The sequence below is a fragment of the Nansenia antarctica genome (assembly GCF_963989245.1).
Source record: "Nansenia antarctica genome assembly, chromosome: 14".
In the NCBI taxonomy this organism is placed as follows: Eukaryota; Metazoa; Chordata; class Actinopteri; order Argentiniformes; family Microstomatidae; genus Nansenia; species Nansenia antarctica.
The window spans coordinates 21,894,222-21,915,997 of record NC_137684.1 but is presented as its reverse complement, the minus strand read 5'-3'; the positions used below and the strand labels follow the sequence as shown (position 1 = coordinate 21,915,997).

The 21,776-nt window shown below is 45.4% G+C and overlaps 1 protein-coding gene across 1 annotated transcript in view; it reads left to right on the top strand.

The window, feature by feature from the left end:
* abcc8 (ATP-binding cassette, sub-family C (CFTR/MRP), member 8) overlaps positions 1-21,776 on the top strand; it is a gene marked incomplete at both ends in the record, with an annotated part of 72,781 nt that overhangs the window by 5,579 nt on the left and 45,426 nt on the right. The window contains 6 exons of the mRNA XM_080545350.1: positions 3,608-3,749; positions 4,404-4,525; positions 5,862-6,028; positions 10,209-10,451; positions 19,558-19,749; positions 21,441-21,605. Of these exons, the coding sequence (XP_080401476.1) occupies positions 3,608-3,749; positions 4,404-4,525; positions 5,862-6,028; positions 10,209-10,451; positions 19,558-19,749; positions 21,441-21,605 (1,031 nt within the window). The remainder of the gene's footprint in view (positions 1-3,607; positions 3,750-4,403; positions 4,526-5,861; positions 6,029-10,208; positions 10,452-19,557; positions 19,750-21,440; positions 21,606-21,776) is intronic.

Sequence of the window (21,776 nt, the reverse complement as noted above, 5' to 3'; positions counted from 1 at the left end):
TTCCCATTTCTTTACACAGTCCTTTGTGTTTTCATTGAACACGGCAAGGTCTTTTGAACACTATCTCAGTGTCCGCTGTATCGAGGGATTGCAACTAATGATAGGGATGAACTGATAAACTCACAGTAAGGGTGAAATATAGAGGATAGAGGGCATTACATGTGCTGTACAGAGAGTGAAATGATGAAGGGAGGTATGGAGAAAAAGGGAACGGACACAAAGAGAGGCAGAGGAGGATAAGAAGAATGACAGAGAGAGAGAGAGAGAGAGGGAGACCAATAGAAGGGGAAAGAGAGAGGAAGAGAGAAGGAGACAGTTAAAGTGACTTCAATAGCTAGGATAATCTCACACTTAATAGCTAGGATAATCTCACACTTAAGAGATAAAAAGAAAGGAGAGCTAAACTGTATAAATCTGTTTTTAAAAAGGCATGTAATCGTCTGTTTAAAAAAAAAAAATTCTGAGTGGGGCATTCCCACTCATATTTTTCCTTTTATTGACAGATACAGTAGAGATTTAGACAGGAAGGACGGGTGAGAGAGAGAGGAGGGATGACATGCAGGACATGTCCACGGCCGGAAACTAACCGGGAACCCTGCGGTTACGCGGTCGACGCTTATCCCACTACGCCACCCAAACGCCCCGTAATCGTCTGTTTTTAATGAGAAAGTTAAAAGTGTGAGGAGGTGTCAGCCAAGATACTCTGGAGAAGGTCTACAGAAGCTTGGTGGAGAGCAGCCTAACTTTAAACATGACAGTCTGGTATGATGACCTCACTGTGAGGAACAAGTACGAGCTGGCCAGAACCCTCAACGCAGCACGCCAGATTTAACGGCCCACTTCAGAGACAGCTTGAAGACCTGTTCGTTAGCGCTGTCAAGAGGAAGGCGCTGGCTGTGCTAGATGATCCCTGTCACCCTCTATACCCTCGGTTTCAATGTCTCTCCTATAGCTGGCATGTTAGGGTGCTGAAGGCCAACGAGAACATACCTTGTCCTCATTTGAACTCATTTGTCCCCCTGGGCTGTCGGTCTCTTGAACACGATTGTTGTTGAACATGATTTCATGTTAGGTGTAACATGGGCTACGATAAAGCAGGAGAGGATGTTGTTTTTATGTCAAGCTCCCCTTTAAACAGTGTACTGTTTGTTTGTGTATGGCGACTCATGGTGATGATGATTTGATGTTTTTAGAACCGGTGATGCCTCAGGCGAATGACCATCCGTAGACGGACAATAAAGTTGGTTCTAATCTAATCGAAACTAATAGTTCCCCCTCTCCATCAGTCTCAACCCCCCTGCGCCTGTCTTTCTCCTCTCCCCGTCTCTCTCTTTACTGTATCTCTGTCTCTTTCTCTCTCTCATGCACAGTTTCTACCCTTAATCCCCCATAATCCTGTCTTCCCTCACTCTCTTTATCTTATGTCCTTTACCCCAGGTCTTCTCCTAATCTCTCTCTCTCTCCTAATCTCTCTCACCTTCATTCTAGCTTCCTCACTGTGTCAAGCCTTATAGGTTGTTACATTATGAAGGACTAGCAAGGACATTTGGCTGTGTATTGTCAGAGCCGCCGCTACGTAGACGTACATCATGTTCTGTAGGGCACCAAGTGCCTGGAGGGCGCACCAGAACAGCCTAATGATCATCCTACTAGTCATAACGATGAATAAATTCCATTTAAGGTGAAGCTCGACTACTTCATTTAATATGAAGCTCAACTACGATAGTCACCATTAGACCATTATGAGACCACTGTTAGTGCTAGCGCTATCTACCGCACCCCCTAGCTTCCTCTTTTCACACTATTGTTGTGAATAACTTTAAAACACCAGTGCGGCAATGTGTGTGTATGTGATGCACAGTATTGTTTTTGAAGAGTGTCCTGTCCTCTCCTCCACTCTGTCCTTTACTGCAGTGCCAGGCTCTGCACACCCTGAGAGACACATCCATCTCTCACTTGGCTTCAGGCGCTGGGAGATTTAGAGAGATTCAGTTACACTCTGATCAGCAGAGCAGATGTTGCGTGTGTGTGTGTGTGTGTGTGTGTATGTGTGTGTGTCAGCCAGTTCCAACAGTTATCTGAGTGATTAACTCACCTCTTTAACAGAAGCTGAAGTAGACATTTAGCTTAATGTCATTGGCAGGGAAGTGTTTGATAGCAGCATTGACTCACGCTGCCAGTGAAACTAATTGAAACACATTGATTATTGCCTACAGTAAAGTAAAGCACATTGATTGTTACCTACAGCAAGATGGCAAAGTATGTAATCTATTGGCAAAGGCAAAGTAATCTATTCAGCTTCAAGCATTAAAATGCATATGTACAGTAACTGACCTGGAAGGTAGAGTACTAGTAGGCTCAAATCAAATCAAACTTTATTTATATAGCACATTTCATACACAGATGTTATACAATGAGCTTTACAACGAGGAACAACGATTTAAAAAGAGAGTGAATAAAGTCACAAGACAGAAACACAGGAGAAAGTGTATAACAGCCATGGATGTTCAAACAGTAAAAGCAGAGAAGGTGTAATGACTGTAGAGACTATTTCATGGTAAATAATAAAAGCTCCAATTAAAAAAAGAAGAAAGAAAAAGACTGTATAAGACAAGTGAACGTCTCAAACAGGGCAGTCTCCTTACCAATCCACCTGACAACTTGAGACACGAGGCGTCATGCAAAGCTGTGCTGGGTGAACCACCGACACACACACATTCACAGACGTTGGCAGGCTGCCAATTCACTTCAGTTAACCTCCTGTCACCTTGCCTGGCTCCTGTGACCCCAGACTGGTCCAGGGACGACATTCTCATTCAGGTCACTGTGTTCAAGGTGGCACTCAGAGTGGTAGGGTGAACTGTGTGCAGAACCTTTCAAGTTCCAGTGCAATTTATTGTTACCCACATATAGACACAAGTGGAAAAGCCCCCCCAAAACGTTGATGTAGCCCTACGCACAAAACAGGACCACCTTTGTTTCACATCTCTAAGTTTGACCCTATATGTAATGGAGGGTGTAAAAAGGGGTTGAATTGGTAGATGATTGGTAGTTGTGGCACAACGGACAACCAAAAAAAGTGCAGAATAAAGCCTTGTTGCATGGGGAGTTGGAACACATAAATTCATGTAGATTAATATGTCACCTCTGAAGTTTCTAAAAGTCCAGTGCCAAGGACCGTATGCGCCAAATAAGGTGCAGTGACATCCAGGTGGTAGAACCTCACACATGTGAGAAGGGAAACCCAGCTGGCTGCAGCACACATCTCCAGAACAGAGATGCCTTTGACCAGAACCCACGACAGAGCAATTCCTCTAGTGGAATGATGTCATCTTGTGCACCTTAGTATTACCCATTTTTTTTGTAAGCCAAGACTTATTTCCTTGAAGGGGATCTTAACTCTCTCTCTCTCTCTCTCCCTCCCTCCCTCCCCCTAACCCTCTCTCTCTCTCCCTCTCTCTCCCTCTCTCTCTCTCTCTCTCTCTCTCTCTCCCTCCCCCTAACCCTCTCTCTCTCTCCCTCTCTCTCCCTCTCTCTCTCTCTCCCTCTCTCTCTCTCTCTCCCTCCCCCCCCCCCCCCCTCTCTCTCCCTTATTTCCTATTTTGAGGCTGGGGCAGCCAGAGCTCCAAGGTGCACATCCACCACAGCACCTGGCTGCACTTCCCCGGACACAACCTGCGCTGGCTCCTCACCTTCATCCTGCTGTTCGTGCTCGTCTGTGAGATCGCCGAGGGCATCGTCTCTGATGGGTGAGAGCTGCTGTTGCAGAGGAATACATCCACTTCATATATATATTGTCTCTTGCCAGGGTTTGACTCATTTTCAGCCCAGATAAAATGAAACAGAGGACTCAGCACACTGCTGCAGGACTTCACTGCATGTACTTAATTTTTATCTGAGTCATAACAAAAGCTATTGGATGTGTTAATCTTCTTGTTTATCCACTTGATTCTTTACACAACCAGATTCACCCCCTCTAAACGTTCCTCTCCAACCCAAACCCATTCCCATGTGTGTGATTGTGACTGAATGGCTCCCAACCTGCTCTTCACCCTCTCACATATTGATTCCTATTCACAGCTACCGAATGCTTGTTTTTATAATGCATAATAGATTTTTGGTGCATTGCATTGTGAGTTTACATAGATTGATTGGTTACTGCACATATTTCTTTCATGCAGTCCTGCTCATGTGTGCATGCGTGTACATGTGTGCCGGTGTGTGTGAGTGTGAGAGTGTGTGTGTGTGTGTGTGTGTGTGTGTGTGTGTGTGTGTGTGTGTGTGAGCGTGTGTGTGTGTGTGTGTGTGTGTGTGTGTGAGTGTGTGTCTATAATATACATGCAATATGTGTGTGTGCTAGCGTGTAAATGTATGTTAACCCCATCCTATCTGGACTCCACCAGGTTCACCCAGTCCCTCCACCTGCACCTGTACATGCCAGCAGCGTTGGCCTTCATGGCTGGTATCACCTCCATCATCTACTACCATAACATCGAGACCTCCAACTTCCCCAAGCTTCTGATAGGTAGGAAACTTATGCAAATGAACCACATGCTCTCTAAAGCCCTTTAACACATAGTTCCCTGTAAATGACATAGAATCCCAACCCGGGTCCGCATGAGCTAAATGCCAGACAATTACCAGGTTGCTCTTTCACACATGGCTCCGACCTGGGTCTGCACGATCGACTTGAATCACGCATTCAGATGGGAGCGAAGCAAAAGTACCAAGTGAGAAACTACTCGCTGTGATTGGTCAACGTGTTTCATGTGAAAACGTCTTGCGTCAGACATACTGTATGTAACCCTTTGCGTGCCGGACCAGGGAATGTTCAGGCTTCTGTTCACACGTAAACCGACCCGGTACATTCCATGGAATTAGACAGGGTCCTGACCCGGGTAATTGCCTGGGAGGATTTCCCTGGTCAGTCGCGTTCACACATACCCCGGACCAGGGAAATTCCATGGAACATACTGGGAAGGCTTGTATGTGTGAAAGGGGTTAAAGACTGGGCATGTGAAGGCTTGGTCCTCTGAATAATGGTGAACAGAGGTGATTCACAGCAGTCTTGATCAATCAATAGCCTCAACCTACGGTCAACGATTGAAATGGAATGCAGTTTTATGTACCGGTATGTGTGCCTATAATGCCATAGGCATTGACAAATTAGACTGTTTGTCCAGATGGTAGGTTATAGTTAATTGCATTGAAATTATTTGCTATCTGCAATATCATTAGATGTAATTACACTTTCTGGAGTAGTGATATTCAACAACATTTCATTACTGGAAGGAATTAAGTACGGTAGTAGTTATAATGATCTTTAATCATTAAATCTGAATCATGAATATAGTGTAATACCATACTGAGGGGAGGCCCCAGCTCAGTCAGTTTCTCTCGTCGGTTCACTGTACTAAATATGCTGTTATTACACAGATTTAATCTGGCATTACAATGCAGTCTCTTGATTATTCGACTGATTTCATAGATGAAATAATCTGAGAGGGTTGTGAGTATGGGTAGATATATTGATTCCTAAAAGAAAATGTAATAGAGAGTCATCACGCCATGCTAAACATAAACAGCAGAATTTATTTGGACAAAAACTGATTATTAACAATATTCTGTCCAATACATGTTTCACCCCAGCGAACATCTGTTTAAAGTGCAATGCGAACGATCGCAAGTCCCAATTCAAATGGAAATGTGTTTGAAAGCTCTGTCCCACACCATAGCATTTTCGCTGGATGAATGTACCTTGTAAAACGCAGTAGGCCCTATCAGGCTTGATAACATGTCCCTGTTATTAGCGACATGATTATCCCTGCTTCTCTCTCATCCCCTGTTACTGTAATCCCCAGCCCTGCTGATCTACTGGGTGATGGCGTTTCTGATGAAGTCTATCAAGTTCGCCAAGTACACGGAGCACGGCATCGGCCTGAGGCAGCTACGCTACTGCATCACAGGACTACTGGCCCTGCTCTACGGGCTGCTGCTGGCTGTGGAGCTCAACGTCATCCTGGTCAGGGTGAGAGTGTGTGTGTGTGTGTGTGTGTGTGTGTGTGTTGTGTGTGTGTGTGTGCGTGTGTATGTGTGTTGTGTGTGTGTGTGTGTGTGTGCGTGTGTGTGTTGTGTGTGTGTGTGTGTGTGTGTGTGTTGTGTGTGTGTGTGTGTGTGTGTGTGCGTGTGTGTGTGCGCGTGTGTGCGTGTGTGTGTCTGTGTGTGTTGTGTGTGTGTGTGTGTGTGTGTGTGTGTGTCTGTGCTATGCTGTGCTATGCTCTACGGATACTGCTGTCTACGGATATCAACGTCATCCTGGGCAGAGTGAGCGTGTATGTATGTGTGTGTGTGTGTGTGTGTGTGTGTGTGTGTGTGTGTGCTTGTGTGTATGTGCTTGTGTGTGTGTGTGTGTGTGTGTGACATCTTTGTGTTTGTGTGAGATCTATCTTGCTTTTCCTCAGCTGCAATCAGCTTTCCTCTCTTTCAATCAAACATCCAATTGGCCCCTTTAAATTGGACAATCGACATTGCAGCTTGACGTGATACGGGCAAGCTGAATCTGGTGATGTTGTGTTTGATTCATATTCAGCACAGTCACTCTCCATTTCCCTTAGCTTGTACACTCACCGGCCACTTTATTAGGAATTACATTCCTCAGAGATTTTGGTCCATATTGACATTATAATATCAGGCAGTTGCTGAATATTTGTGCCATAGAAAATATCCCCCACACACAACCAACACCATTTTCGCCCAGAGAACTCCCGCTCACTGGATATTTTCCCTTTTTCTGACCAAATCACTTAAATCACCTTTCTTTCCCATTCTGATGCTTGATTTGAACTTCATCAGATTGTCTTGACCATGTCTACATGCCTAAATGCATTGAGTTGCTGCCACATGATTGGCTGATAAGATTTGCGTTACCGTCGTGCAGTTGAAAAAGTGTACCTAATAAAGGGGCCGGTGAGTGTATATTAGTGTTGATGGTGATGATGATGATGATAAGCAGATTAGGCATTTCTACCACAGGGCACCTGAGAAGTTCTCTGGTATTAAATTGAAATGGAATTGCATGAAATGCGCTTACTGATAGACCACAGACTCCCAGACAATAATAATTATAGTAACAGTATAACAGTATAGTATAGTAACATAATAAGCTTACACAAATTGTAAATCGAATCCTAGCGCTACTACTGTCTCTGACAATGAGACCATGATCGGGTTACCATCTATAAGGCTGGATTTCCACACACTCAATGTACATCTATAAATGGGCCTGTTATGTTTGCCAATACAAGAATAAGTGGGGCCCGATCTGGTTGCAGTATAGTTGGCAGATCTTGACCACAATTTGAGTAGAACAGCGGCAAATCTAGTTGCCACAACTAAACCAGATCTGATTGCCATAACTAAACCAGGCTGTTGCCACCAACAGGCCAAGCCTGGGCCAGAATGGTTGTTCTCTGGGACAGAAGTGGCTCTGACGGCCGTACCTAAGCCCAGTCATAATCATGAGACTGTCACGTCCTGGTCAGCATGTGGACGTCCCCCTGGTACCACTTGGGATCATGGCCCAGGAATGGGCCAGGTCTCGTTTCCCAAACTAAACCAGGCCTTTGCCACACAGATTTAGAAAATGCTTTTGATAAAGTGCAATTGCAATTTATTTATGAATTCCTTGATTTCTTTCATTCTGTAGAATCTCTTATAAAATGGGTTAAGGTTATGTGTATCAACCCTAGGTGTCAAATAATTCATAATTAATACTTCTCAGATAGTATTAAACTGTCATGAGGTGTTAAATATCACACCATATGTGACAGGGTCTGGTGAAAAAGTCCCCAAGTAGGGCGAGGTCATTTTTCAGGGTTGAGAGGTTGTTCTCCTGGCTGTACTGAGCCAGGCAGTTCTGGCTCAAGTCTTAAATCCACAATCCATCCAATCCCTGCTATGTCTTATTAAGGAATCGGACAATATATCTAGTCTCTCTAGATTAAAACCTAATTATGATAAATGTACTATACTATTGTACATATTGGATCGCTAAAAGACTATACAACATTTTCATTACCATGTAGCTTATTGATAAGATATAAATGAACTTCATATCTATAATACCTATCCATTTATGGTAAGATCACATTGATCAACTCCTTAGTCATATCTCAGCTCACATATTTACTTTATGAGACTACCAACTCCAGACGGCTCATTCTTCAAATGTTATGAAAACAAATATTTCAGTTAATTTGGAATGGCAAGCCAGACAAAATAAAAGTGTCTATCGATATCATTAATATGAATATGGCGGGTTGAAATGATTAAATATCAAAGTGTTGACCCTCTCACTAAAAGCTTCACTCATTCAAAAACAATACTGGCACCCGAACTGTCTGTCTGAACGGCAGATTATTAAAATAAACTCATCCTCTTTTTAAAAAGGGCCGTTTTGCCTTTATACAGATTACAACCTCTCTCTTTTGGTGCATTGATGACAAGTGGGATAAGAGAAATTATGGGGTGAGGGGTGGGATTATAATGATAATAAAAGGGGTAATATTATAATCAAATCTCAAGAACTATATCAGGAAAAAACGAAAAATATCATGTTCACCAGAAATAATACCAAATATACCAGATGGGACTGAAGTTCCCATGTGCAAACATTTAATATTGTGTAACCATGTCCTTAAAATGTATGTAAAAGCTGTAAAAACAAATGACAACAAAGTTCTCAGATGAGGGGGGTGGTGGCTCGGCTAATACAACATTTAAAAAAATGTCTCCTGTTTTACAGGAGGTCCAGTATGCAACTGTCAAGCTTTCTATAATCTCCCTATGTTTCATCTATGTTTCATCTGTAGCGATCAGAGAATGCCATCCCTTGAAAGAAATATTTAATATTCTTTTAATAACGCTGTTATGGTCAGGGGTGTTCTAGGGGAGTGGACTCACCAACCTTCACATTTCTGTCTCTGGTGGCTGCCCCTTCGAATCATGTGGGCATGCAGAAACACAACTAACGTCCAACTCGGCAAGACCGTTTAGGGAGGATGTTGTTTGGAAATTCAAAGGTGGTAGATTTCGAACAAACTTACGCCTGCTCCTTTACACGGTGTGTGTGACTTCACTGTAGGCTATGTGGAGCTGGCAACAAAGCTACTGGGTTAAAGCCCCATGAATCACATTTTGCATGTCTTACAGGGTCCCAAGGGAGATCTTTAGATGGTAAAAGTTACATTGAAACCTGGACCATGTTTCATCCCTCCTGTGTCTATTTATAGCAGGCTGTTGGAGGTTACATGCCTGTGCTGTAATAATTCTGCCAGTAACTAACCTACTTTTCCCAAGCTCAGCCACACACTGCTGAACTGAACGGATTGTGTTACTTCTCAAACCATATGCCGCATTAGGTGTAAAATTCCTCAATACTTTTTTGCAGTATTTTCCCTGTGCAGTCAGGGAACTGCATTGAGGAGCCAGAGGTTTTTTGTTCTATTCTATTGCATTTTGCCAAGATTAAGCGGGTGCCAAGACGAGTTAAAACAGCCTGTAATTTATTTTTATTTTTTTCATGGAGCCCACAAACATAATTATCAGGCAGTATCTACCATTCAGTGGAGAGTAAACCAAAATGATAAACATTCTCTTAAAAACATAAATATATGTTTTTGAAAATAAGTGTAGCAAGTAGTTCATTATGTTCTTCATAGTGTGTGTATGTATCATGTCTTTGTGTGTGTAAGTGTGTGTGAGTGTGTGTGTGTGTGTGTGTGTGTGTGTGTGTGTGTGTGTGAGTGTGTGTGTGTGTGTGTGTGTGTGGTTGTTACGGCTGACAGTGACCCAAAGAAACTAAAGTGCTGCACATAAAGCCATACATAAAACCATGCATAAAACCAACCACAACATGAGAAAATGATCACAGTCACAGAAAGCTTGTAAAAAGGATCATGTTTTAATGGGCCGCCCTCATGCCTACACAAAGAAACGCTAAATCAACAAAACCTCCACAAATAAGAAGAAGCAAAACAGGCACCTCTGTGTGTGTGTGTGTGTGCGTGTGTGTGTGTGTGTGTGTGTGTGTGTGTGTGTGTGTGTGTGCGTGTGTGTGTGTGTGTGTGTGTGTGCGTGTGCTATGCTGGTTTGTTATAGGCATGTTTGTTAGTCTGGATGATGGTGACCTGTGTCTCTGTCCTCCACAGCGCTACATGTGTTTCAACGACCCTATGGAGATGAAGCCTCCAGAGGACCTCCAGGACCTGGGTGTGCGTTTCCTCCAGCCTTTCGTCAACCTGCTGTCCAAGGCCACCTACTGGTGGATGAACACCTTCATCACCGCCGCCCACAGACGGCCCATCGACCTCAAGGTCATCGGCAAGCTGCCCATCGCCATGCGGGCGATTACCAACGACCGGAAGCTCCGCAAGGCCTTTGAAGCCCAGAAGGTAGAGGATCTTACTTCTGTTTTCATGTCTAGTGTGGTGCTAACTAGGTTTAGGCCCATGTATTCAATATTAGCGAATATCATGATATTTAGAGCATATAGAGAAATTATGTTTTTTTCTTAAAACTCCAGATATGTGTATAACTACAAGTGCAGTCTCCTGTTGTTTTTTGCAAGGCAAAGCACGTCTAGTGGTGAAACCATGTCTCAATGCACAGCAGTTCAGTCATTTTTACTCAAGCTGGCATGTCTTCACCATACTTAAGCAATGAGCAATTAACAATATTATTTTATATTGTGATATTTTCTAGTGAGATATCGTCAATAAGAAAATGTTGATATCGTCCAAGTTACCCTAGTCGTAACTCTGCTGGTAATGCTATTGTTCACCCTGTATGCACACAGGCTTCGATGCTCAGAATGTCATTCAGTCAGTCATGACAGCTGATCAGGTCTGCTGTCCTTTATACTGTGAAGACCAATGCAGTATTGTGTGTTTATCTCGGTGTTATGAAAGTTTCTCTCAGTGGAGATAATATTTTGTGAAATGGGGCACCTATGAATGTTATATAAGACATCTGCACGCATCTGCTGGTGCCAATGTTTATGTTGATAGGCTTATTTTCTGGGGACCAGCTTAGATGTTCCCCTCTCACTGTGTCAACAACAAAGTCTCCCTGACACTTTTTCTTTTGTTAACAGCTGAGGGATGGGGCTGGATAAATGTAACCAGTCTTACATTCAAAAACAGAGCTGTGGGTACAAAGACGGATCACAATTACATTGTTTACAAACAATGGAGTAAAACAAACTAATATTTTAGGTTCTGTTTTACAAAATCATATTCTTCAAGAATCAATGGCTATATGCATGTATAACTCATTTAAAAGTAAAATTTTTTTGATGTACTAATCCTAGATTGCCCCTTTAAAGATCCCATGATGAAAAACTCACATTTTCAGTGTTTGTGTACATTTGGGTCTCTGATGACCCTACTAACACAGAAACTGTGAAATAAAGCAATTCGTTCCTTTTTTTTGTGGGCTGCATATTTTGGAAAAACATGTGATTCAACAAGCCATTCTGACTGGCTGCCCCCTCCTACGCTGATTGGGGTCTCATCGGGTGCTGTGTTGAACATTTCCCCCGCCGTGCATTCGTACATTCGAAGGGAAACTGATTGTTTCCATTTAAATGATTTTGGATTCCTTGTTTAGTGGAGAATGCAGGGATATTTGTTTTTTTAATTGTATTCCCCCGGAAACAGTGTTTTTTTCGCGCTGCCACACAGCGAACCGCTGATGATTTCCCGACCCGTGAAACAGCCCGTCCAGAAAAGGACTGAAACAGATGCGTTTAGAGGCATTCTGGAATTAAAATCTGAGTGGTATTTTCAGCAAAAACACTTCAATTGTGGTGTTATGTTAATATATGGTGTGACGCTTATGCTGTAGACCAATGGGAATGAGTTGGGGATACAGGGGAGAGTATGCGCAGTGGGAAAGCGGGCAGAGTGGAATGAAGAGTGGAATGAATGGTGGAACTGGATGGTTAATAAAGTACGTGGTATATAGTCAACAGTTGTCTCACGCGTTTACTTACGAAACACGACATGGTGTCAGAAGTGCTGTTGAACTAAATCAGTACAGAGATGTGCCTAATCGACAGGCTGTATGAGCGATTCCACGTTACATGCTGAAGGCGAGCAGCTGGCTAACGACAACGTGCCGCAAGAGGAAGAGGAAGCTAGCAGAATGGCTACTACAAATGCGACGTTCAACATTCAGCCGCCGGAGCCTTTTGATTTTTCTAAGCCGCTCGAGTGGACAAAGTGGATACGGAGATTCGAGAGGTTCCGACAGGCAAGCAATCTAGCCGCCAGCTCTGATGATAATCAGGTGAACACTTTGATTTATTGTATGGGAGATGAGGCCGACGATGTTTTGAGGGGTTTGAAACTCAGCGAGGGAGACCTGCATCTGTACAGTAAAGTGAGGGATGGCTTTCAATCCTTCTTTGTAGTGAAAAAGAACATTGTGTACGAACGTGCGCGATTTAACATGCGCAAACAGGAAGCAAATGAGACCGTGGATGCATTTGTCACTGCCTTGTATGCATTGGCAGAGCACTGCAATTATGGACAATTGCATGATGAACTGATCAGGGATAGGTTAGTGGTAGGGCTGGCAGACTTGCGGCTCTCAGAACGCATGCAAATGGAAAAAGACTTGGACTTAGAAAAAGCTATCAACATGGCGAGACAATCAGAGGAGATCAAAAAGCAGCAAAGCACACTGAGGAGTGACAGCAGCAGTAGTGCAGTGCAGATGGACGTCAGCTCGGTAGACAGAGTGTTTAAAGGGAGGCCAAAGGAAAAGCCCAAACCTAACATGTATAAGAGCTTTGGAGCAAAGGCACACAGCAGCCAGAGCAGCTCCCAGTGCTACAAATGTGGTGGCGCGCCACACCCCAAGCTGGAGTGTCCTGCCAACGAGGTGAAGTGTCACTCCTGTGGAAAAATGGGTCACTACAAGCGTGTGTGCCTTGCAGGTAAAGCTGTGCACGGTATTGAAGAAGAGGTGGAGGGCTGGTTCCTTGGTTCTGTGACGTCAGAGGCTGATCCATGGATTGTAGAAATAGAAGTGATGGGAAAACAGGTCACCTTCAAGCTCGATACTGGAGCCGATGTCACTGTTGTGTCACAGGCTGTTTTTGCTAACATGTTTTCTAACACACAGCCACCCATTCTCCACAAAGCAGAGAAACCTTTGTTTGGTCCAGGACGAATGCCGCTGGACGTGGCAGGGTTCACCAAGCTGCAGCTGGGGAGAGGAGGCAAGCAGACCACGGAGAAGGTCTATGTGGTGAATAACCTGAACACGCCTTTGCTTGGGAGGCCAGCCATCGTAGCCCTGGGCTTACTCCTCCGTGTCAACAGCATAGACATGGAGACCCTCAAGACGACCTACCCCAAGCACAAGCATACACCATAAAACTCAAACCGGGTGCTGTGCCATTTTCCTTGAAAACCCCCAGGAGGATTCCGCTGCCTATGATGGGGAAAGTCAGAGATGAGCTCCAGCGCATGGAGAACCTGGGTGTCATCAGCCGCGTGGAAGAGCCAACCGACTGGTGCGCCGCCATGGTGGTCGTCCCCAAAAAGGACGGTAAATCAGTGCGTCTATGTGTGGATCTGACCGGCTTGAACGAGTTTGTATGCAGGGAGAAGTACATTCTGCCGTCGATAGAGCAGAGCCTCGGGATGCTTGCCGGAGCAAAGGTTTTCAGTAAACTGGACGCAAACATGGGGTTTTGGCAGGTTCCACTTGCAGCAGAATCAGCCAAGTACACTACGTTCATCACCCCATTCGGAAGGTTTCATTTCAACCGCCTTCCTTTCGGAATTGCCTCAGCACCTGAACATTTTCAGTGCATGATGGCGGAGGTAACCGAGGGGCTGGAAGGTGTGATATGCCACATCGATGACCTGCTGGTGTGGGGGCGGGATCAGGAAGAGCACGATACTCGACTCCACGCAGTACTGCAAAGGGTGGAAAGGGCCCACATCACCCTGAATATGGACAAATGTGAACTCTCAAAGAGTGAGGTGGTCTTCCTGGGCCAGATCGTCACGGCTACAGGGGTCCGCCCAGATCCGAGGAAGACGGAGGCCATCATGGAGATGAAGGAGCCCGCAAACGTCAGCGAGCTGCGAAGCTTTCTTGGAATGGTCAATCAACTGGGAAAATTCATTCCCCAGTTAGCAGAAAAGGACAAGCCGCTCCGTGACCTTCTCTCGAAAAGAAACAGCTGGGCCTGGGACGTGGCCCAGGTGACAGCATTCAGAACACTGAAGGAAGCCCTGTCCTCTCCTCCAGTGCTGGCGGTCTATGATCAAAAGAGAGACACCAAAGTGTCAGCCGACGCATCCTCGTTCGGCTTGGGAGGTGTTCTGCTCCAGAGGTGGGGGGTTGAATGGAAGCCTGTGGCTTACGCGTCTCGGTCCCTCACTCCCACAGAACAACGATACGCACAGATCGAGAAGGAGGCCCTGGGCCTCACATGGGCCTGCGAACGGTTCCAGGATTTCCTCATAGGAAAACACTTCTGCCTGGAGACCGACCATAAACCCCTTCTCAGCTTACTGGGAGGCCAAGCCCTGGAGCCGCCAAGAATCCAGCGTTTCAGGATGCGGTTGATGCGCTACTCATATTCTATCGTGCACGTGCCAGGAAAATCACTCTGGACAGCAGACACGCTGTCGCGCTCCCCAGTGACAAGATCCAGGTCTACATCAGAAGAGGAGCTAATGGAGAGCACCAATATATATGTGGACTGTGTAATGGACAATCTACCCGTTGGTGCCTCATATATGGAAAACCTGAGGAAGGAGCTAAATGCTGACAGTGTCTGCTCACGTGTTATGATGCTGTGCACAGAGGGATGGCCTGACCACGCAAGCCAGGAACCTGTGCTGAAGAGCTACTGGCGGGAGCAAGCTACGCTCACAGTGGAAGACGGTCTACTGCTGAAAGGCACACGACTGGTGATACCTTCAGTAATGAGGAACGACGTGCTGGCCAGACTACACGAAGGACACCAAGGTGTTGTGAAGTGCAAGGAGCGTGCCCGCCAGTCTGTGTGGTGGCCTGGACTCAGCCAACAGGTAAATGAAATGGTGCTCAATTGCAGGGCATGCATTCAGGAGCGACAGAATCCCAGAGAACCTCTCATGCCGTCAGAGTGCCCTGAAAGACCATGGCAGAAGTTGGGGGCCGACCTGTTCGTCCTGGGAAAAGACACATACCTACTCGTCGTCGATTACTTCTCCAGGTATGTTGAGATTGCCCAATTGTCTCACACCAGGTCCACTGACATTATTGTACATCTGAAGTCCATGTTTGCCCGCCATGGCATCCCGGAGGTCCTGATGTCAGATAATGGGCCTCAGTTTTCTGGTCAAGCCTTCACCTCCTTTGCTGCTGCGTACGGGTTCAGACACATCACCAGCAGCCCAAGGTTTCCACAGAGTAATGGTGAAGCAGAAAGGGCAGTCCAGACTATGAAAAACCTCCTGAAAAAAGCGAGCGACCCCTACCTGGCTCTACTCGCCTACCGAGCCACACCCCTTCAGAGTGGGTACAGCCCGGCCCAGCTCCTCATGGGCCGACGTCTGCGCACCACGGTGCCAGTGCTGCCCTCTCGACTGGTCCCTACACTGCCGGACAGCGACGCGTTCGCGCAGAACGAGGAGGTGAAAGGGAGGTCGGATGCGGTAAACTACAACCGGCGACACCGTGCAAGACCCCTCTGTGACCTGTCTTCGGGAGAGCAGGTATGGGTCACGGATGCTAAGACGTCGGGAACTGTGCTCCGAAACCACTCTACTCCGAGGTCCTACCTGGTGGGCCTGCCCCAGGGGGTGGTGAGACGCAACCGACAGCATCTGATACCCCTACACACACCTACACAAGACAGGGGCTCCCCGCCGCAGCAACAAGCCCCGGAGCCGGCCCCAGACCCGACCCCTGGGCAGGCTCCCATGTCACCTGCAGTCGGAACACAGGCCCCACCTGCAGAGACTCCCACGCTCAGAACAAGGGGGGGGAGAGCAGTGGTTAAACCTAGGAGGTTTGACATGTAACTGAGAAATGTGGACAAGTGTTTGTATAAGTGTTTACCCTAAGAAAAAAAAAAAGGAGTATTTGGGTAATGTTACTGTTGTATTTAAGGAAAAGTTATTCCATGTTACGTTGGATGGGTCTAGTTTGAGCACTTTTAGTAGCCCTGTTAGTTTTGAGATTTATGGATCAAACCGCTATAGTAACGTATGTTCAGGATTTACACAGGGACAGACCTTTACAACAAAAGAGGCAGAATAATCCTCTAAGGTCTGACGAGGCAAAGGCAGTCTACCCTTTGTCTCTAGAAAGGGGAGATGTGGTGTTATGTTAATATATGGTGTGACGCTTATGCTGTAGACCAATGGGAATGAGTTGGGGATACAGGGGAGAGTATGCGCAGTGGGAAAGCGGGCAGAGTGGAATGAAGAGTGGAATGAATGGTGGAACTGGATGGTTAATAAAGTACGTGGTATATAGTCAACAGTTGTCTCACGCGTTTACTTACGAAACACGACACAATGACATGTGTTGGGGACCCCAGAGACCTACATTAACTTGTGGAAAAAGAACATAATAGGTTTCCTTTAAGTATGTATAAGAGAATGAGAACACTAATTGTTTGGGCTTGTTTTGGTCGATTTGGATGTTTCTCTAGAAACATTTAGATGAGTTTTGTTTGCTCGCATGATGTCATGCGATAGGAAAAACGATGAAAAAGCATTCATTTTGTTTTCCCAAACAGTCGTTTCTCATAACAGACACCCACACTGTCCTCTGATGACCTGCCCTGTTCTGACTTGGGCCATAAAAACTGTGCTGAAGCTTTGCACACAGCGGATCGTAAACACTGAAATGTCAAATTTGTACAACCAAGCACGCACATACACATACACACACACACACACACACACACACACACACACACACACACACACACACACACACACACACACACACACACACACACACATTTATCCAGCACATCCTGCTTCCGTTCCCTCACTTACCCCCTGTGAGTTTCCAGTTTCACAGGAATATCCACACGTGCTACACGTCTTATCCCAAGCCTTACACCCATTTATTCACCCATATGCTCTCGACCACCCCCACTGACCCCCTGCCCTTTGATAAACAAACTCTGCACCCAAAGAGACTTTCTCTACGTATAGATGCTGACCCCTTCCAGTCCTTTATACTACGGCTTCCCCTCCTGGCTTTCCCATCCCACTTCGGGGTCAGTGCTCTGGGCGCCAGGCGGCTTCTCATCAGCCTCTCTCTTTGATGCAGACAGTGGTGGGGGAGATCCTGCTCTCCCACTCAGTGAGACACAGGGAGCACGTGCCAGGGGGTCAGGGGGCAAAGTTCACTGGGGGGGTGGGGGGGTGGGGGTGGGGGGTCAGTGTTTTCCAGCACATAGGACGTCACTGAGACAGTCACGGACGGCTGTGTGTGCGTCCGGTGTGAATGCTGCTGCCTCGTTTTCTCCCGTGCGCAGAGAGAGAGGGGATGAGAGGGATGGAAGGATGGAGGGATGGAGGGAGTACAGTGGAGGGATGGAGAGAATAAGGGAGGGGGGGGGCGGCGTTGATGAGAAGATGACTAAGGGGGTCGAGGTCATTTCCATTCCACTGTGAACGCTGTGACCTTCTGACCCCTGCGGGGGTGAAAGTACTCGACTTCATGGGAAGCAAGTGTCGTACAGTGTGTGTGTGTGTGTGTGTGTGTGTGTGTGTGTGTGGGAGAGAGTGTGAGAGTGTGTATTTGTGTGTGTGAGAGAGACAGTCCTCTCTCTTTCCCTGTCTTAGTACTCAAGGTAGAGGGCTGTAGACTGATATGCGTGATACAATTATACATGTTCCTCCTCTACTTCCTCTACACAGGCTGTGTGATGCAGTAGGGGTTGGTTGGATTTAAGCCCATGAGCCAAAAGGGCCAGATGAACAGTCATGTCTCTCACAGGCTGCTGTGGGACTCACACGCACGCACGCACACACGCACGCATGCAGTGAGTGTGTGTTTATGTGTGTGTGTGTGTGTGTGTGTGACTGCACACAAAAGGATGCACGGGGAGTGTTTACTTACAGACCAGATGTGTTCTCTGACATTTACATTTTTTACATTTTTGGCATTTAGCAGACGGCTTTATCCAAAGCGACTTACAGTCAATATGACCTTTCAAAGCGACTTACAAATACAATTGACTAAGTAAGTGAATCATCTATCTACCGATCATAGCAGGAAATAGTAATCTATGCTTGGGCCAGGGTACATTGGCAGTCGTAATGCTAGAAGAAGATTTGTATTATTATTATTATTTATTATTATTATAAATGTTTTATATATATATATATATATGTTAACAGTAGAGACACTGTACAGGGGGTAGAGATGTGGATGTCTCAGGAAGGACAGGTAAGGTTCTCTGATCAGCAACTCTAACCTGGTGAAGCAGGGGGGTTGTGACAATAAGCAGCATACTGTATATTCAGCCTATTCTTTGTACTACTATCTCTGGTGGTCTATTCAGTGTCTGGGTTTTATATTACTTATAATAAGATCTAAGAAGGTAGGTATGCCTAAGGACATTTTCCCTGTAGTTTTTAACTGTTTTACTGTCCTTTTTCCATTATGCTGTCACAGTGGTAGACTCAGGAGATGCGAGAAAAGAAAACGTAATTCTTCCTTCTTCTTGCATTATGACTGCCGATGGTCCCTGGCCCGAGCATAGATTACTTTTTTATTGCTATGACTGAAGGACAGATGATTCACTTACTTAGACAAATGTATTTGTTGTAAGTCGCTTTGGATAAAGGTGTCGGCTAAATGCCAACAATTCTATTTTAATGTCAAACCTGGAGAATATCATTAAGGAGACGGTGAGACCAGAAACACTGCATATTGGGAATACAAGTGATTTCTAAGGCCCCGCCTCATTAAACACCACATCCAGTGATGCAGCAGGAACTGTGAGCCGGCGGAGACCATGCCTGGCCTAGTTCTGGAGGTTTCAGTCTCAATGGTGCAGTGGTTTTAGATCCCTTGGTACGCAGTTTTTCCAAACAATTACTTTTTTGTGTTCAGTTAACAGGCTTTGGATGTGTGACCTTGTTTCACAATTGTAAGGCATTTTATTACAGAGAATAATGGTGTGTGATGGTATTGAGAAATTCTGCTTATACTGTAGTTCATCAAATTATATGTAACCATGTCTGGGGTGGTCTAGTGGTCTAGCACCGCGGTCTACAGTGCACACATATGCCCATGTTGGCAGGGGTTTGAATCCGGCCCATGCCCTGCTGACACGCCCTATCTCTCCCTTCTTCTCCATTCTTTCCTGTCTGTCTTCACTGTATCTGTCCAATAAAATGACAAATATGAGTGCGACTGCCCCACTCAAAAAAAAAAAAAAAAAAATGTATATCTGTGACCTTGTACTTCCTGCTTCCTGGGTTATTAACCCCTCCCTATTTCCACCCTATCCAGTTGGCTCATGGCACCCAGCCTCAAGGACCGAAGTGGATCTGGAGGGCCCTGCGGCAGGCGTTCGGCAGACCCCTCATCCTCAGCATCTCCTTCCGCGTCATGGCTGACCTGCTGGGCTTCGCTGGACCTCTCTGCATCTCTGGCATCGTCCACCACATCAGCAAGGACAACCGCACCATCCAGATCCATCCAGTGAGAGCACACGCACACACACACACACACACACACACACACACACACATGCATGCGTGTGCGCACACACATACAGACTGCACATGCACACACACACACACACACACACACACACACACACACACACAGCACTTAAACTGAGAGTGAGAGAGAGAGAGACACAGAGAAGAGAGAGAGAGAGAGACAGCCAGACACAGACAGATAGAGAGAGAGACAGAGAGAGAGAGAGAGAGAGAGAGACAGACAGAGAGAGAGAGAGACAGACAGAGAGCTGTCCTCAAAGGTGAACCCCTAATTTAAACCCTATCAAGTATTTATGAAGCATCTGTTATAGATACTTGGATTCCACACAGAGGAGACACCCATAAACGGGAGCCAGATCTCCTCCTCAGCTGTAAGAATACGTCTTTCATTATTTGTTTGAAAGTCACAAAACACAATATCAAAAGTTACGCAACACAATATTAAAGAAGAGGTGGTCATTAGGAAACACTAGATGGTTATACCAGGCAGAGAGCATTTTCATCCTCTGTCTCCATCTTGACAGTGAGTTAGCTTGGAGGGCAGACTAAAATAGACCCCTCTAGAAGATTGAAATGTTATATTGATGAAAGTCATATTGGGCTAATAATACCCTGATGTGAGGAGGTTACTGACAAGAATAGACTGAATAACATTCTAACTATTTAGTTAGATGTGGCATGGTGTGTGTGTGTGTGTGTGTGTGTGTGTGTGTGTGTGTGTGTGTGTGTGTGTGTGTGTGTTTGTGTGCGTGCGTGTAATCATGTAATCAGTGTGAAGAGATGTGGAGAGGAGATAGGTTGCTAATGACTTAGAATCCTGACCAAGCAGTCCATTGTCATTCAGTAATGATCTCCATCTCCCCGGTGCCATCACCCCTGTCCCTCTAGCTGAGCCCCAGTATCAGTGATGTTTTTAAATGGTCCAATTAAACTGGGGTCAGTTTGCCAAAAGCTTTGTAGATGAACTAGAACTATGTCTTTTGAAAAAGCAAGAACTACTCCTCTCATAAACCAGAAGAATTGCTGTAGGGTTCTTGGGAGAAATTACTACTGATTGTATGGCAGCTAGTGCTGAGGCACAAACATGTACATTTTCAAGCCTGCAAACTGTGACACTTTAAAATAATGTGAAAAAATACTTTTGTGCAATATGACAACCCTAGTTGACTATCTGTGCAGTATAGTACAGTGGATTGTGTACATAGCCTTTATTGATGTAAACCAGCTCCTTACCTTCTTGTGATTTTATGCTTTTATGCTTTTTCTATTATTATTTTTTTTATTATTATTTTTTTCCCCCTTTCCTAACACCAGGGGAGCCACCCCTCCTAAATTTCGTTGTTTGGTACCTGTACTGTAGCAATGACAAATAAAGTCCATTCCATTCCAAAGCTTTTGGGAAACTGACCCCAGAACTCATCACAGACCTTCAGGCATATAGCAGACAAGTGAATGCAGTGGTTTTAACTGAATCTAGTGAAGTTAAAATGGAATGCCCCTGGAGTAAGTTGTTTATAACGCTGCACGACATTGGACAGCTGTTACTTTTCGTAATAGTCTTGACAAGTCCTCAGAGTCAAAGCCTAACTTCCAGATAGTTCCACCTTGCTGAATAACTTCGATCAACTGACCAGGTCCATGTCCACATGTCTCTCACTGTGCTTTCAGATGAAGCTGCTGGGGATCTATTTTATCTCCTCTCAGGAGTTCTTGGCGAATGCATACGTGCTGGCTGTGCTGCTGTTCTTTGCCCTGATCCTGCAGAGAACCTTCCTCCAGGCTTCATACTATGTCGCCATAGAGACGGGTATCAACCTACGAGGGGCCATTCAGGTACTGTACTGCATGTATAGACCATGCCTCAGTAGAATTGATAGCAATTTGTATGGGGGCAACTTAACCAACCCAATCATAAGATTGTCAAATGAGAAATCCAATATTATTGTCATTACCATAGAGATCCTTCTCCAAAAGGATTGTTACCATTAGGATGTTATTGTTATT